This window comes from Phasianus colchicus, chromosome 5 (assembly GCF_987193195.1).
Source record: "Phasianus colchicus chromosome 5, bPhaCol1.hap1.1, whole genome shotgun sequence".
NCBI lineage: Eukaryota > Metazoa > Chordata > Aves > Galliformes > Phasianidae > Phasianus > Phasianus colchicus.
Window position 1 is genome coordinate 6,423,490 of NC_143440.1, and position 15,474 is coordinate 6,438,963.

Sequence of the window (15,474 nt, forward strand, 5' to 3'; positions counted from 1 at the left end):
TTAATTGCAATGTGTGGTGCCAGCGGGCTGGCATGAAGAGTGTGCTACCACAGATTATGCAGGGACTGCATTCCAGTTACAGGCTGTTCAGAGCCCACAGCGGAAGCAGCGTTGCCAGCTGAAGCAATTTGGCTGGGAACGTCACAATTCCCATGTGTCTCTCAGGGTCTCTGAGTGCTAGGGCTAAGAAACAGCATGGCTTCCAGGGGAAATTTCTAGCTTTCCTGGTTGCAGAGAAACATTTGAAAATCACGAGAGATTTCAAAGCTCAGAAGCTGGACGAAGAAGCTGAGGGTTTATTCAAAAGAAAAATATTTTCAATCCACGTGTCCCCTCCAAAAAAAAAAAAATCCTTGAGAAAAGTGATTCTAATCCAGAAAAGATATAATAAGTTAGGGTGGCTTTGTGCTAGGTTCAGTGCCTTTTTCAGCAAATATCAAGAATTTAGTCAGAAATCAGGAAATGAGAGGAAAATATTCAGAAGATTTTATTGAATATGGTGCTTTCAGACTGAGACATAATGGGGCTACTCCTGATGTTTTCTTTGGGGGAAGTTAAAGCTCCTTACATGCCAAATGGAAGCAGAAATCTGTGGTTCTCTGGAGTGAAGCTACAAGCCTCCTTGACTTCATGTGTTGTGGGTGGCCACTTGAGACTTTCTTTTTTGGCTGCTTCATGTGCTTTGCCACACTCTAATAGTTTGAGCAAGGGCAGGAATTCTTCAACAAAACAGGCAGCACTGATTCATCATGGAAATTTATCTGCTAGGACAAAACATCTTTTTGGATAGCACGTCAGATCAGGGTGGAATTTGAGAGCTGCTTTGCCCAGTCTCCAACAATTAGGCATCTGCGTGGCTTAGATGAGATCCAGACCCAAGTTTCTGCCATCCAGCCTCTTGAAAGCAAAGCTGCTGAGTTTGCCTCCCTTCAGTCTCTCCTTGGTGCTGTTTAACTTTGTGTAAATAAGAATTCACTGCCCAAAGTGCGGAGGGCATCTGTCTGCTCTGAATCAGAGCTGAATTCCAGTGCCTGCTCCCTGCCCACTGGCCACAAAGCTGCTGGCTGTTCTGTTTTCCCTCTTGTGCTTTCGAAGAATGTCGATAGGACTCTGCTTCATACCCCAGCAGAAGGACAACAAGCTTTGCAATGCTGACATTTTACCACTCTAAGGAAGCCTTGTTTTCTCTCCAGTGTGGCTGCCGAGAGGTTTGCTCAAAAAGAGGCATTGGTAAGTGCTGTTGCTTCTCTGCCAGCTCTGCTTCAGCCTTGTGCTGTTCTCGTATTCTCTTTTTTCGGGATATAAATGCCTGGGTGTTACTGGATCCCAGCTGAACTGCACAACCCCCACTGGGTACCCCTTGTTCCCCTGTTATCTTTCTAAAAGAGCTAAGGGAAGCATTCAGCCAAGCACTAGTTGAGTGTGAGCCATGGCAGCAAGTGTTATGTGCTGGTGAACAAGAATCAACGAGCTATGGCCTGGCTGAATGTCAGCCCTAGCCCTTGCCTCATCCCTCACCCTCTTAAGGGCAATGGACTGTGGCACCTTAATTCACTATTTTTTCCTCCCTTCGGATAGATCTTTCAAGATTTTGGAACAAGTTTCAGTAATTTAAGTGGCATGTACTCATCTTCCCTTCCAATGGGATGTGATGGACACAGTGGCTCAGATACCAAATCTGCAGCATCAAGGTGCTTGTCTTTGTTATCACATCCTGAAGACCTGGAGCAATCTTTTGATATCTAAAGGGGGGGTGTAAGAAAGAAAGGGGACAGGCTCTTAAGCAGCCTGTTGTGATAGGACAAGGGGAAGTGGTTTCAAACTAAAAGAGAGGAGATATAAACCGGATGTAAGGAAGAAACTTTTTATAGTAAGGCTGGTGAAGCACTGACACAGGTTGCCCAGAGAGGTGGTGGATGTCCCATCCCTGGAGACGCCCAAGGTCAGGCTGGATCAGGCTCTGAGCACCTGACCGAGATGTACGTGTCCCTGTTCATTGCAGGGAGCTGAATTAGATGACCTGTAAGGGTCTCTTCCAACGCAAACAACTTTATGATTCTATGAAGAAATGGATTGTCATTGGGGTTGAAGTGGAAACAGCCCATGCTGGCCATCTTACAGGATGGCTTTTTGTGGCGTGTCTCAAAGCACTGTCTGGATGAGCTTTCAATTACCTACGTGATGGGGTTCCTCTTCCATCCCTTGGCAAGTTGTTCTGTGCTCTAAAATAAGCTTCACAAGCAGAGCCATTCCTCACAGCGTGAAGCCTTCCTGTTGTGAGGATCCATTATGTGTGCAGCATAATGAAGTGTGATGGATGTGGGGAGCAGCAGCAGCCTTTCTTTTTGATGGCCAGCTTCTGCAGAGAAACAGAACTCTGAACTAACCTCTGTCTTTGGGACCCAAGGGACTTAACGTCTTAGTTATGATACGGGCCTGCTTAACATTCAGCAGCCTGTACCATTGCACAGGCTGCAGGCATTCATCCTGATGAAGTGGCAAAGCAGCTTGAGAAGTTCTTAGGATATCTCATTCAGGCCTTCAGGATGGAAGGGAAATGCTGTTAATATGCCCCTTTAGTGTTTTTTTCTAGTGTTTTTCTTTCTCCTTTACTTCCCCTGTCAGCTCTGCAAAGGCATCTTTGAACTTGCATGTGCAGCCAGATTTTTTTTTCTCAGCATGATCCGGACACATTTTGGCTGCACATTGCAGTACGCCTCAGTGGTTAGAAATCAGCAGCAGACAGAATGTAGCACTGGGAAGCCGTGTTGGTTTGATTTCTCTTGCACTAGATGTTTTCTTTCTTCTTTTGTGACCAAAGAAATAGCCCTTTCTATTAAGAAAAGAGATGCTTCACCAGCGGGTCCAGGCCAATGCAAAGCCATTATGGAGAAATCGGACAGCAAGCCTGGATGCGAGCGAGCACGGGGCAGGTGCCTTTCATCTATTTCCTCTCTCGCTATTTATAGAATATGGGAGAAGCAATTGGGATCTGTGTCCTTGTTTTGTAGTGTCTCTGTCTGGCTGGTAATACAGAGTTTGCATAGCTGAAGTGAAGTCAGGTTTTGATTCTGGTAGAGCCTGCAACACTGTTGAGAAAAGGAGCACCGAGCCCGCTCCTGAGGTCTGAAAGCACTTTTAAGTGCGTGCTGTCTTTGCTATAGCAACTAAAAATATGTTTATTGATAGTGTTGCTTTTGTTATATTCTTGGAGAGCATTCCCTGATGGCCCCATCCAATGTTAATGCTCGGGAGGCATGCTAGTAATAAGGCTTGCTGTGTGATTACTGTCTCTGAGGGAATAATGTTTGTACAGTCATTAATGAGAGACAATTACAGGTAAGACATGAGCTGGCAACAAGGGTTTTTGAGCCCTTTGGGTGGGTGCTTAGGAGATGAGCTAACTGCTATTGGGACTGGAACTTTACAATGCCTTTTTTAGTTTTAAAAAGAAGGTGCTGGCTTTGAAGTCGGCTTGACATTGTTGCTTTTAGCATGGATCTTCTGGTCTCCTGCACCTTGAAATCATTTAACAGAGCAGAAAAAGCTTCCACTTTATCTTTCTCTCCTAAATAAAAACACACTGCTACTTTCTGAGCCAGCAAAGTTCAGTATTTTTTTTTTCTTCTCAAAATAGCCAATGATCCGGCAGGGATTTTGTTTGGACCATGCTATGGGATTTCCATGCTCTGGGGCTTGAGGTGATTTCATTCTGTCTGCTTTAGGACAGTGTTTTACTTCGGCTGGATTTTGGTTTGCAAGGACATGATTCATGAGTGAATTTGGCCTCTTTCCCAGTGCAAATTCAGCTTCTTAAAAATAAATAAATAAATTACCTGCAAGTATGGAGAAGCCTGGCTGCAAATATTTCAGCAGAAAGCAATATCCACCCCCACCTACCTTCATCTGGCTCTGCCAGAGGTGTTTGGTTCAGCGATTGCAAGTGATAATGCTGCGTTTCTATAATGATCCATTTCAAAGGTCTCCAGCAGAAATGGGCCCATGTATATGCCACCTCTCAGTGCGTGTTTGGGAAGACATGGCCTTCCAGCATGGCTTTCCCCAAATGCACTGTCAGGTATGTAAATGTCCCAGCTCCAGGGCCTGAACCAACTTTTTCCTGAAGAATTCAAGAGTATACAAATAGAGTTGCATGGACTCTGCTGAATTCTGTCTTAAAGGCTAAAGAAGTAAAGGAGATCATTGGAATAGATCTTCTACCTGGTGTTCTCTGTCCATTTTGGCTGAATGCAGTGCTGTGGTTCAGCTTTTGGTCCCACCACAGTGTGGAGGTGCAATAAGAACCCCAAATTTGTTGCTGGTCAGAGAGCTGAAGCCACAACAAACCCAGGACTGTCTCTGTGAAATGCTGCAGCTGATGAAAGCTCACTGATCCCAATTGTTGAAAAAAGGGAAAAAAAAATCTGGGAGAGTATCCTCTTATGGGCTTTATGCCTGTATATTAATATGCATCATCAGTGTTGTGGCATAATTTTTCTACTGTTACACCCTGAGGAAGGATATAGACAGTTAAATGAGGAGCACCTTCCCTTGGTGAAGCTCGTGAGACCCCTATAAGGAGTCAGTGCTGGGGATGCAAGAACTGTGGCCCAGCAGACATCACCCATAGCTGTGATGCTTGCTTAAGCACAGCAAGAAGTGGATAAGCTGTTGTCTCCTGCTAGAAGCAGGGATGAGTTCTAAGCACCTGCTATGGGTGAGGTGGTTCCTGGATGCAGTTGGGATGAATGCATAGAAAAATATACACCGAATTTACCCAGGATGCACAGACACTGTCAGATTTGGCTGAAATCAACCAACATACTCAAAAACTGAACAGGGCCAAGCAAGACAGGATTTGACTGCAGACAAATCATTTCCTTAGGAAATGGGACTAAAAATAGGAGAGGGACACAAGGGAAACTTCTTCTTGACACTCCCCTCTACAGCTGGGTTTTTGTCCTGAAATCTGAGGTTTGGAGCTCTTGCTGATGTTTTCTGGGCTCCAGATGGAGTCAAGCTGCAAATGTGGTTCCTGTGAGTACTGGAGTAGCTCTAGAGGAGCAGGGACTGATGCAGGGAAGCACGTGCCAACTCATCATGGTAAGAGCAGCGTAAGTGCAGAGGGAATGGTGCTGGGCTCAGAGGTTGCAGGGCAGGAGCTCCATGTAGAAGCTACTGAAGCAATTCTCACCTCAATGTTTTGTATCTCCACTTGCTCATTTCCCTTGTTTTACCAGTGCCCTCTTTCTGATGAGAGCTTCAATGGCTCTCACTCTTCTGTCATTGGTAGCAATCTTTAGGAAACCCTTCTCCATGTTCAAGGTCAGAACACAGCTCTTGGGTGCTGTGCACGCACCAGTGCTGTTGAGCTTCACCATGCATTATGGGCTGTAAATATCGAGTTTTGGGTTGGGTTACCTTGAGTGCTGGGTAAGGCAGTGCGTGTGACCTGGGTTCTGCTGCAGGCAAATTCACCAGAGTTTATCAGGCAAAGAGCAGTCCGTGTGAGGGATGAGGAGAGCCTTTGGAAGGGAGGCTGGAGCCCTAGGGTGGTCGTTTGACTGCTTCACACTCTTTCTCGTGTCTGTTCTGGAGTTTTAGCGCTGCTGTCACCTGTGCCGCCCATGCAAGAGGCATCCTGGAGTTTGCTGAAGGTGGCCGAGATGCTGTGGGGCTTTTCCCTCCTGCTTACCCACAAGCCTAGCAAACGGGAGCTGATCGTTAACTGGGGGTGAGGAGGAGGGAGGTGAGCATCCCCCAGCCCGCCCGCACCCAGCCTGCCCGGCCCCTGGGGCGGAGCCGGTGGAGCGCGGAGCTCCGAGCTGCTGAGCGCGGTGCTGCGAGGGACGGAACGCGGAGCTCCGAGGGACGGAGTCCCGGCCTCGGAATGAGCTTCCCGCGGCCCCTGCGGCGCTCCGTCAGCCTGAGCCCGGCCCGAACCCTGCGGCTCGTCGTGCTGGGGCAAGGCGCCGTGGGCAAGACAGGTAGGACCGGGGGAAGGGGGTCCCCTGTAGGGACTGGGGCGGGATGGGGAGTGAATTCCTCCAGCATTGCCTCCCCTCGCAGCGTGGGTTTGGTTTTCCTTCCTCCCTGCGCTTTGCTTTGCCGCTCCCTAATTGCGAGGATTTAGGACAGCCCTTCACCCACCCAGGACTGGCAGTTCTCTTTGCAGCGCTCAGGGCTTCTGGAGCACAGTTCCCCCAATCAGCTCTGGGGATGACATTGGGGCTGCTGTGTCCTTGGGGGCAGGGTGACGTTTTCCGCTCTACCAAGGCACAACCTCTAAAACTGTGCAGTGGTGGCACCTCCGCTGGGCTCACTGCCAGCTGTCGGGCTGTCTGAGCTGCGTTTCCATATACAGTAACCGGTCGGCCTCTTGCTTTCCTCTTTCCTCGTGTTATCAATTTTTTTAAATCACGATTTCCTCCTCTTGCCCTGAAGGGAGTAATGCTGAGATCTTGCTTAAAGATCAGGAACTTGCAGCTCCAGAAATCAAAGGGAATATTAAAGTGAAATGCCTAACAAAGGACTCCCCAGGCCTGGTGCTCTCTGCGGGGAAGTAAAAGCACAATTTTCTCACCCACCTCTTCTGCATTCACCTGGATGAGCCCTGCTGGGAGCAGTTCTCTGCTCTCCAGAGCAAGTTTCTTAAAGTTCTGGCCTCATGGGAAGGTGTTGCAGCAGCTCAGGCATTTCCATCCTTGTATCCCAACCCCCTGAGGAGGGCTGAGTTTGGGTACAGGTCTATGGTTGAACCCCATTGGTAGCTCTAAGATTAAAACCAGTATAAATCACCCGTGGGAGTCTGGAAGTGCAGCCCTCCCTTGAGCTATCTGCTGCCTTCTGCTGCTGATCCCAGCCTAAACTTCAGAGGGAAGCTCTGCTTACAGAGTGCCAGCTGAAGATGGTTTGATGCTGTAAAGCTCGTGAGAGGGTGTGCTGTGCAGCAGGACAAATGCTCAGCATGTAGCTGCACAGGGCTGTGGAGGTGACTGGCTGGTCCCTACAACACAGCTTGGTCATGCATCACAGCATCCCCTTAATCACTGATAGAGACCAAATTAACCTTATCTGCACTGGGGCTATCAAAGGAGAGCCCTCTCTGATACTGTTTATGTTTAAGATGGGGGGGAAAATAATGCCTTATATGGCTGCCTGGATGTACTTGCTCCTTGCTACCTTCATCTTGTCTGACAGCTTCTGGGTTCCTGCACCTGAGCCAATTTTTAATTCACTTAATTGGCTCCTCTGCCTGTCCAACACCACGCTCTCCTGCACTGAGTGGTTGCTGAACATAATGACATGGGATATGGTGCTTCCTAGAAATCAGGACTGCCATGCCTCGTTTGAGTCCCCCAACCGTTTGGGTCCCACTTGAAGGATGCTGCTGCACACCTCCTGTGGGATCCTTGGTTATCCCAGCAGAAAGCAAATGTCACCTCAGTGTGGGAGCGCACCAGTTCTGCTTGCTGCAAGCTTTACATCAACATCTTGCCTTCAGAAGAGCTTAATGCCATATTCTGGGTTTGGTGTGTTTCATTCTCCCTTTGCTGTCCTCGCTCTTTTTTTTTTCTACTGCTGTGCTGACATCTGGCACGCAGCCTCCTCGTCCTGCCTCTCTTGGGGCTTTTTATTTTTCCTGCCCTCCATTCCTACTTATTTTCCACCGATTTCACTTTCCGCTCCCGTTGCCTCTCTTGCCACCTCTCACTCCTGTCCATAATCATAACCATCATAACCTCCTTGAAGTGCTGAAGCATCACTCACATCAGCCCTGCTCTTTCAGCCTCCAAACCACTTCTCTGCCCACACCAGAAAATATACCAACAGTGTATTTTCAAAGATGCTGCCTACAAAAGGCAATGTTGACTGGTTTGCTTTGTCCACCTGCAGCTGGGGGCACGTGGATTGGATCTGAGCTCTGCCCCATCCAAGCTGCCTTGATGGATAGAGGTGCCAAGGGTGAGGAGAAAGCCCATTCTGTGTTCGGATGACCCTTCAGCATCAGCAGACTTCAGCCAGTCATTTAAGTGTAATTTTGGGCTTCACATCTCCCTGTCTTGCAGGGAGAGCTGGTAATCGGATAAGAGAGGTTTAATTGCGCATGCTGCGTTTGCAGGGCTTGTTTTGCTGCAGCACACTGCTGCTGTATGGAAGACCTTGCTTAGGATTTCACCATGCATCCCTCCCAGTTTGCCATGCTCCACGATGCTCCGACTTGGAAGTTTGGATGAATTTTGCCAGATTTGCTGCCAATGGCTTTTATTCCTCCTTGCAGTGTGCCTGGGTCAGGTTAAACAAACAGGGCTGAGATTCATGAGACCCATCCAGGCAGTCATAGCATCAGCAGAGGTGATATAGAGGGAGAGCCTGGCCTTACAGCTTGCCTACGCATTGAGTTCATGTTCACCCATCATAAAACTCAGCACGTGCATAAATCCCTGCAGGATTCAGGGCCAGAAAAAGCAATTTATCAACCCTGACCATGAACTACATGTACAAGGAGCTGTGTGTTACGGGTTTACGATAACTGGCTTGCTCTCTGCTTCCAGCCACCAAGCAGGATTTGCTTCCCAGCCACACACCCTGAAGGGACGTTTCTGCCAGCAGAGAGGCTCCTGGCAAGGCGAGAGATTGAGTTAGCAGAGTCCCAGGCGTCTGTTGCTGCTTTCCATCCCTGTTCTGCTGAGTTTCGTTCTCATGAAAGGCGTTTACACTGCTGAATGAGCAGGCAGCTTTGGGGTGGTGGAGGTGTTTCGTATGTGGGGCTGAGTAAAGCCCTACTTTCTACCCATAGCATCCCACTGAGCTTTGGTCCTTGATGTGAGTGATTGCAAAGAGCATGCAAAATCCATGTTCCCAGGGCTTGGGTTAATTATATATCGGACTAATTCAGGGGGATACAGGAATGTGAAGCATTGCCAAGGTAGCTGATGCAGTGCTGGGCTTGCATTGTGGCCGCTGTAATATTATCTCCCACTTCCCAGAGGGGCCTCCATCAACCAATATTTCTCTATATTTTGCTTGGATCGTTATAATTGAGTTTATTGCTGTATTTTTTTCTTTTTCTTTCAGCACTGACTGTCAGATTCATCACCAGAAGGTTCATTGGAGACTATGACCCAACATTAGGTAAGCAAAGTCCTTTTCTTTGCTGCTAATGCTTCTCCACTCCCAAACCCACCATATTCCCTTGTTTCACCTCAAGCAGACCAGCAGTTGTCAGAGCCAACAGCCATTATAGCACCTCCCTGTCTCTTGCATTTCTTTTTTTTTTTTTTTTTTGTGCAATTGTTTTCATAAGGCAAAACATATTTTTTTTCCCTACAAAAGGAAAATAAGTTTTTCTTCTTTGGACCTTTTCTCTGCCTGCTGCTTATTCCTTCAGTTGAGCTCAATAAGATGTTTGAGGGCTGGAGCACCTCTCCTATTATGAAAGGTTGAGGGAGCGAGGCTTGTTTAGCCACATACTAAAATAAAATAGAAAGCAATCCTGGGGATTCTCACTGCTGTGTTTCTCTGTCTGTCTTCCTCCAGAAATGATTTACAGACACATGGCTGTCATTGATGGGGAGATGGTGCACTTTGAAATCCTCGATACAGCAGGACAGGTGAGCTCACAGAGCTGGCTGGCCTGAGATTATTGAACTTGGCCATCACTGCTCTTTCACCAGCTCTAATCTGTTATGTCTGAAATACCAGCTGAGTTGTTTATCTCAGAAAAAAAAATGTTTTGGAGAGTTTATCCATTGGATTGCCAGTGAATTGCACCAGCCCTGCCTTTCTGTATCCTCCGTGGATATGGCTGACACATCAGAGGCCTGTCTGAGCTGTGCCATCCCTACCTTGAGCACTGAGTGCAGGTTTGGATGCCACAATCTAAGAAGGATATAAAGCTGTTAGCATCCATAGGAGGGCTACAGAGATGGGTAAGGGTCTGGAGGACAAGAAGCTGAGGTTGTTTGGTTTGTTGGGCCCAGGTTACAGGATGCTGAGGGGGCACCTAATGGTGAGACAGTGGTCACAGCCCTAATGTGCTGGAGCTTAAGGAGTGTTTGGACACTGCTCTCAGACCTAGGGTTTGAGTGGTCCTGTGTGGAGCCAGGAGTTGGACTTTATGGTCCTTCCCTTCCAATTTAGGATATTCTATGACTCTGTGGTGTTCCAGAAACATTCAGATGTAGTACTAAGGGACATGGATTAGTGGGGAAATGTTAGTAGCAAGTGGACGGTTGGACTGGATGATTTTGGAGGTGTTTTCCAACCTTGTTGAGTCTATGATTCTGTGGCTCTGTGGTTCTATTGCAGTCTGTATCCATCACTTCTCTCAACCCAGCAGACTCCTCTCCTGGGCTTGCTTGCTAGTCAATGCTATGTGAGAGCCCAGGTCAAAAGATCCTCAGAAATAATGGCAGTGGGTCCCCATGAGAGGTTTTATGGGTTGCAGTGTGTGTATTTAGAAGATGTTGGGGCTTCTCATACTAACGGCAACTTCTCTGCCCTATCAGGAGGAAGACTCCCTGCAGATAGAGGAGAAGATCAAGTGGGGCGATGGCTTTGCAGTGGTCTACTCGGTGACAGACAGGTGCAGCTTTGATGAGGTGATGCGGTTGTGTTTCCTCATCAACCACATCCACTCCAGCCCTAAGCGGAGCGGCGGGAGCGAGCAGCCACCTGTGGTCATCGTGGCCAACAAGAAGGACTTGCAGTTTGACAGAATGGTGTCCACACAAGATGGCGAAAACCTTTCCAAAGCTTTAAAGCTTCCTTTCTATGAGATTTCCACTCGGGACAGCTATGAGGAGACCGTGGCAGTGTTCAATACTCTCTACCAAGAGCTCATGAGGCAGGGACATTTTTCCCCAGGCTCCTTCAAGAGGAGGACAGTGTCGAAAGTGATGGAGAAGATCCCCAAGATGCAAGCCAGCTCCACCTTGAACTCAGCAGGCCGGAGTCTCAGCTTTAACTCTTTTAGGGACTACATCCCTGAGTGAGCATCCCTGGTGCAGAGAAACATGACTGAGGGATGGGTCCTCCTACTGCTGAGGCACCTGTTATGTAGTGAGGAGCTGCTTTACTTGGGGTTGAAGAGTAGCGTGTAGAGCAGGAGGGGAATGTTAAGATGTGGCATTAGTGTTCAGCAGCCTCTGAAAGCCTGGTCGCTACAAACAGGCTTTGGGTCTGCAGGAAGGATGCTCTTCCTCTGTCCCACCCATCCTCCTCCTGCTTGAAGTCAGCAACAAAGGAGAGCTTGCTGGGTCTGTCCCTGTCCCTTCTTCATGCTTCTGGGCTGGCAGTGAGGGCATGTTTTAAAGCAGAGATTTGTTTACAGTAAGGATAAAAAGTCTGCTAATCCCTGGCTTTTCTCAAAAGCTATATTTTTTTAACATCTGAAGCTCCTTGGCATTCTCTCCTGTAACATCAATGTAAATAAAAGCCTGGGCAAAGGGCTGTTTGCTGAGGCTGCCCCTTGTTTGTCATCTCCAGGGCTGCTAGCCTTTAAAGGGAAGCAAATTGGATGGCATCACTGCTGTGCCCTGCAACCTTAGGCTAAGGTCACACTGCTCCATCCTGGGGTAATGTCATTCCTGATGCATGCCCTTGCCCTGGAACTCATCTCAGTGTGTGTCTTGGAGACTCCCAGAGTGCAAGCAGTGAGTTTGGATACAGAGGAGTGGATACTGGGAAGTGCAAATGATTCTTAGTCCCTTATCTGCATTTTAACTGCAGCTGCAACCCTGTAGGTGGATAAGTTGGTGGGATTTTTTTGCTCAGATTGGCTTTGTTATGGGGCAGCAAAGGCAAGGAAAGGAGCCAGGCTTGCATCTTTTTGCTGCTGCACCCTCAGTGCCATTGAGTGTCCTCTTGCTAAGCTGCTTCTGTGCAATTTCTCTCACATGCAGAACTCTGCTTTGCCACCCCTGGTGAGCTTTTTGGAAGATGTGTGGTGTGCCACTTGTGTGTCTTCTGAGAAACAACTGTGTGCCACTGTGCCCTGTGCCAATAAAAGTCGAGTTAGCACCTGTGTGTGATGGTCTCTTGCCTGGATGTTCCCATGGGAGCAGAGAAGAGATTGTTGTACCATGCTAAAACAGATACGTCACTTTTAGGGAGAGCATGGGTGGGGAATAAGCCTTTAAATTGGGGGTTGGTGTCTCCTGTTGCATCCACCCCATCCCTTTGTGTGTGCTCCCCCTTTGATGGTGCAAAAAGGAATAAGCTGGCAGAGATGCACACCCAGGATTCACAGCCTGAGGATATAACTCATGCTCCATCCCTTTCCTGCCCACATGGACACCCATGACCCCTTGTAGTCCCAAAGGCGCTTCCTGTGGTTGCTGGTGCCTAACCAAGAACTTTCTTGTCTGTGGTTTAACTCAGCTCTGCCTTCCTCCGTGCTTCCGCCACATATCTATCCCATGGGGTGAGGAGAAACCCTATCGAGGGTCTGAAACAAGAACAGCTTGGGATTGCTCCTTCACAACATCTGAATTATCTCCAAAGCAGCAGCAGTGGGAAACACCTCTGGGAGCTGTTTGTGGCCAGAGACCTGCCTACCTCGAGAGCAAAATTTGGGGATTAACGCCTTAGGGGAAGCTGGCTATGGGGAAGCAAGAACTGGGATTTTTTCTCAATCACTGACACCAAGCAATGGGGTCTGCACCCAAACCCAGCCAGGATGCTGAGCACATGCTTGAGTCTTGCTCCGTGCCAGTGTGCAAAGCCAGGCGTAGCATAAATCCACATTTTTCAGTATGAATTACTCAAAATAAGGAACAGGAGAGGGGCAGCTTGTGGAAAGCAGGGACCAGCATGCATGTGCTTCCTCTGGGAGCAGAGCACAGCAGGGATCGCTGTCCCGAGCTGACCCCAGTGCATCACTACGTTGCCAGGAATCCAAGCAGAGTGTTTGGCCAAAGCCTTAGTGCACTCACTGCTTGCAAGTCAGCCTCTTTGTGAAGGCCAAGAGGCTGTTTGGCCTGCTATAATTAGCAAGAAACCTCATTGATTCAACTGCTCTCAGAGAGGCCAGTGGGGGCTTGTTAGGGCTAATTGCTGGAAGCCTTGAGGGGCTCCTCATAAGCACCCAGTGAGCTCCTGCTGAAGATTCTGGTTGGTCTTGGAGGAGTTTCCCCCTTTGGGTGCAGTGTTGGGAGGGTGGCCCTTGGGGTGGTCTCCTCCATGGAACCTGAGGATTGAAGATGTTCTTGGGAAGGTTTCAGTAGGGCAGCCCCATAGATCCGAAATCCATTTGCGAAGGCTTGGGCAATGGGAGGAAGAAGAAGGTCTCTGCTTTCCTTGGAGCATGTTCTCAAACTCTGGAGGCTCAGGGAAGAAGGCTTCAAGCCATGTTAGTGGCAGACTTTAGGGCTGTTTAATAACACAAGGGGGAAAACGGGGATGAATGGAGCTGGGGTGTCCCCATGCAGACGTTCTGGACAAATGATCCCATGCTTTCCTGATCTGCTGGAAAATGTCAGCTTTCTGGGGACAAGTGCACCTAGGGCCTGTCAGTCCTTCCAGCCTGATGTCAGGGCTGGGATGGAAACCTGATGGCTGGGCCTCACAGCCAGAAGCTGAAGAGTTTGGGTCTAATCACCCAAAAGGCATCTCCATGGCAGCAATTCAACTTTGTGAGTGCATAGGCTGCAAATCTGCTTACCAGATTTCTGGGAAGCTTAGAAGAGATGAATTAAATGAAAGCGTTCTTTCTAAATACTCCTTTCCCTCCCATTCACCAAAAGCATCTCCCAGGCTGCCTTGCAGTGCTCCCTTTGCACTTCCTGAGATGCCTCCTGAAAAAGCAAGATGCAATGATTGGTATGTCTTATTTAATTACCCTACATTGCACTTGGGTTGAGTGAGGTGGGTTTCTTCATCCCTACCCTGGATCCTTATGGTACCTGCTCCTCTGATTGTGCTCCTTGTCTGAGGAGCTGTGGTTAGAAAGATGAAGCTGTGCTTACATGGGTATGGAAAGGCTGGTTTCTACAGGGGGTCCCATGGTGGAGAAGCTGCTTTCTTTTTTTTTGCTGCTCACTCTTCGTCATCAACCTTGTGCTAAATAAATGAAATAAACAGAAAGCTTGGATTTATTCTTTCGAGGTCTTTGAGAAGTGTATCTATGGCTTTACTTGGAGAAGAATTTTGTTGCACTGCTGCATCTCCAAACTGCATCCCAGAGATAATGGGGAGCGTGAAGCTGGTGGTGGGTCCTTCCGGCACCTGGAATAAATGCAGCATCTCTAAAGGATTGCTTTGATTTCTGCTCAGAGCAGACAGAGCTGCATGGGACTGGGATTTTCCAAGTTTCCAGACTTTATGAGATTCAGTTTGGGGGTTTTGGGTGCTGTATTTTGGGGTGCAGGAGGTTGAGTGCCACATAGGGATGGTTTCTCTCCAATGCAAAAAATGCAAAGGGGTTAAAATAAATAAATTAAAAATAAAAGTGAGACAATAGTCCAGAGCAGTTGTTTCCAAATGCTGCTGCTATTTATATGCCCACATCCTCCATGTGGGTCCTGCTGCTTGTTTTATTGCCATTATAAATAGCTGCTGTGTTGCTGGGGAGTTCAGGGAAACTCAGGACTGCTTTCCAGGGGGGAAATCTGGGTCTGAGGCTTGGGGTTTTCAGCCACCAGATGAATTATTTCACTCTTTGCTTCCTTCACTTCTTAATTCTCTTTAAACTGTTTATCAGCTCTGCTAACTTTCTCCAAAGGCACGGAGATGCTCAGTGCAGCTGAAGGCTTTTGCTGTCACTACAAGGAAAGTCTGGGAACTGCAAGGGGAAGGGAAGCAAAGGGAAAAACCTATGTAGAGCATCAGGTTGCATCTGCCTGTGTCTGACTTTTGGGGCATTCTGGCCAGGTTAGGATACAGCAAATGATATGTACTGAGCTGAGGGCAGGAGAATGAGTAGAGCTGAACAGTCCAGCTTTGGGCATCTTCCTTGTGCTAATACCTATGCATTCTGTATAATTTTTCTGGGGGGTTAAAAAAAGCAGAGTTTGGGTTGTAGGCACTCTGGCAGTGGGGGATGTGTTCCCCCTGCTAGGGAACATCAGGGAGAGAAGCCAAGTTCTGGAGACACTCTGCTACTCCCATCGTTCTTTTGTTCTTGGCAAGTCCCAAATTCTCTCTCTATATATTTTTAAAGAAAAACAATAAAAATAATAACCCAGCATTGCTAGTGTGGACTGGGCATGCTGCTGGGAAGCTGTGGCTGTCATCACTTGGAGCTTTGGGGCTGTGTGAAAATATTGATGCTAAGGGCTGGTCCTGGGCCCTATGGGCAGAGTCCCGCAGTTCCCCATTATCTCTTGTTTTTCCAGCCAGGAGCATAACAACAGGGTTTTTAAAAAGGATGCTGTATGCAATTTATGGGCATCAGCTGTGTTCCCAAGCTCCAAGGGTTTGCAAAGCAAATCCCTCAAGGCCCCTGTCAACCAGAGCCTTGGAAAGTCCCAA

The 15,474-nt window shown here is 48.1% G+C and overlaps 1 protein-coding gene across 2 annotated transcripts; it reads left to right on the forward strand.

The window, feature by feature from the left end:
* Window positions 1–1,237: 1,237 nt before the first annotated feature.
* Window positions 1,238–12,055, forward strand: LOC116237929 (ras-related and estrogen-regulated growth inhibitor-like). Of its 2 annotated transcripts, XM_090140238.1 has the most exons (5): window positions 1,238–5,103; window positions 5,599–5,987; window positions 9,079–9,135; window positions 9,541–9,614; window positions 10,512–12,055. In XM_090140238.1, the coding sequence occupies exons 2-5, from the start codon at window positions 5,891–5,893 to the stop codon at window positions 10,995–10,997; spliced, it is 714 nt and encodes a 237-aa protein (XP_089996364.1). In that variant the 5' UTR covers window positions 1,238–5,103; window positions 5,599–5,890; the 3' UTR covers window positions 10,998–12,055. The 2 variants fall into 2 exon arrangements, with proteins under 2 accessions (XP_089996364.1, XP_031463226.1); XM_031607366.2 differs by having other exon boundaries at window positions 1,238–5,987.
* Window positions 12,056–15,474: the final 3,419 nt, after the last annotated feature.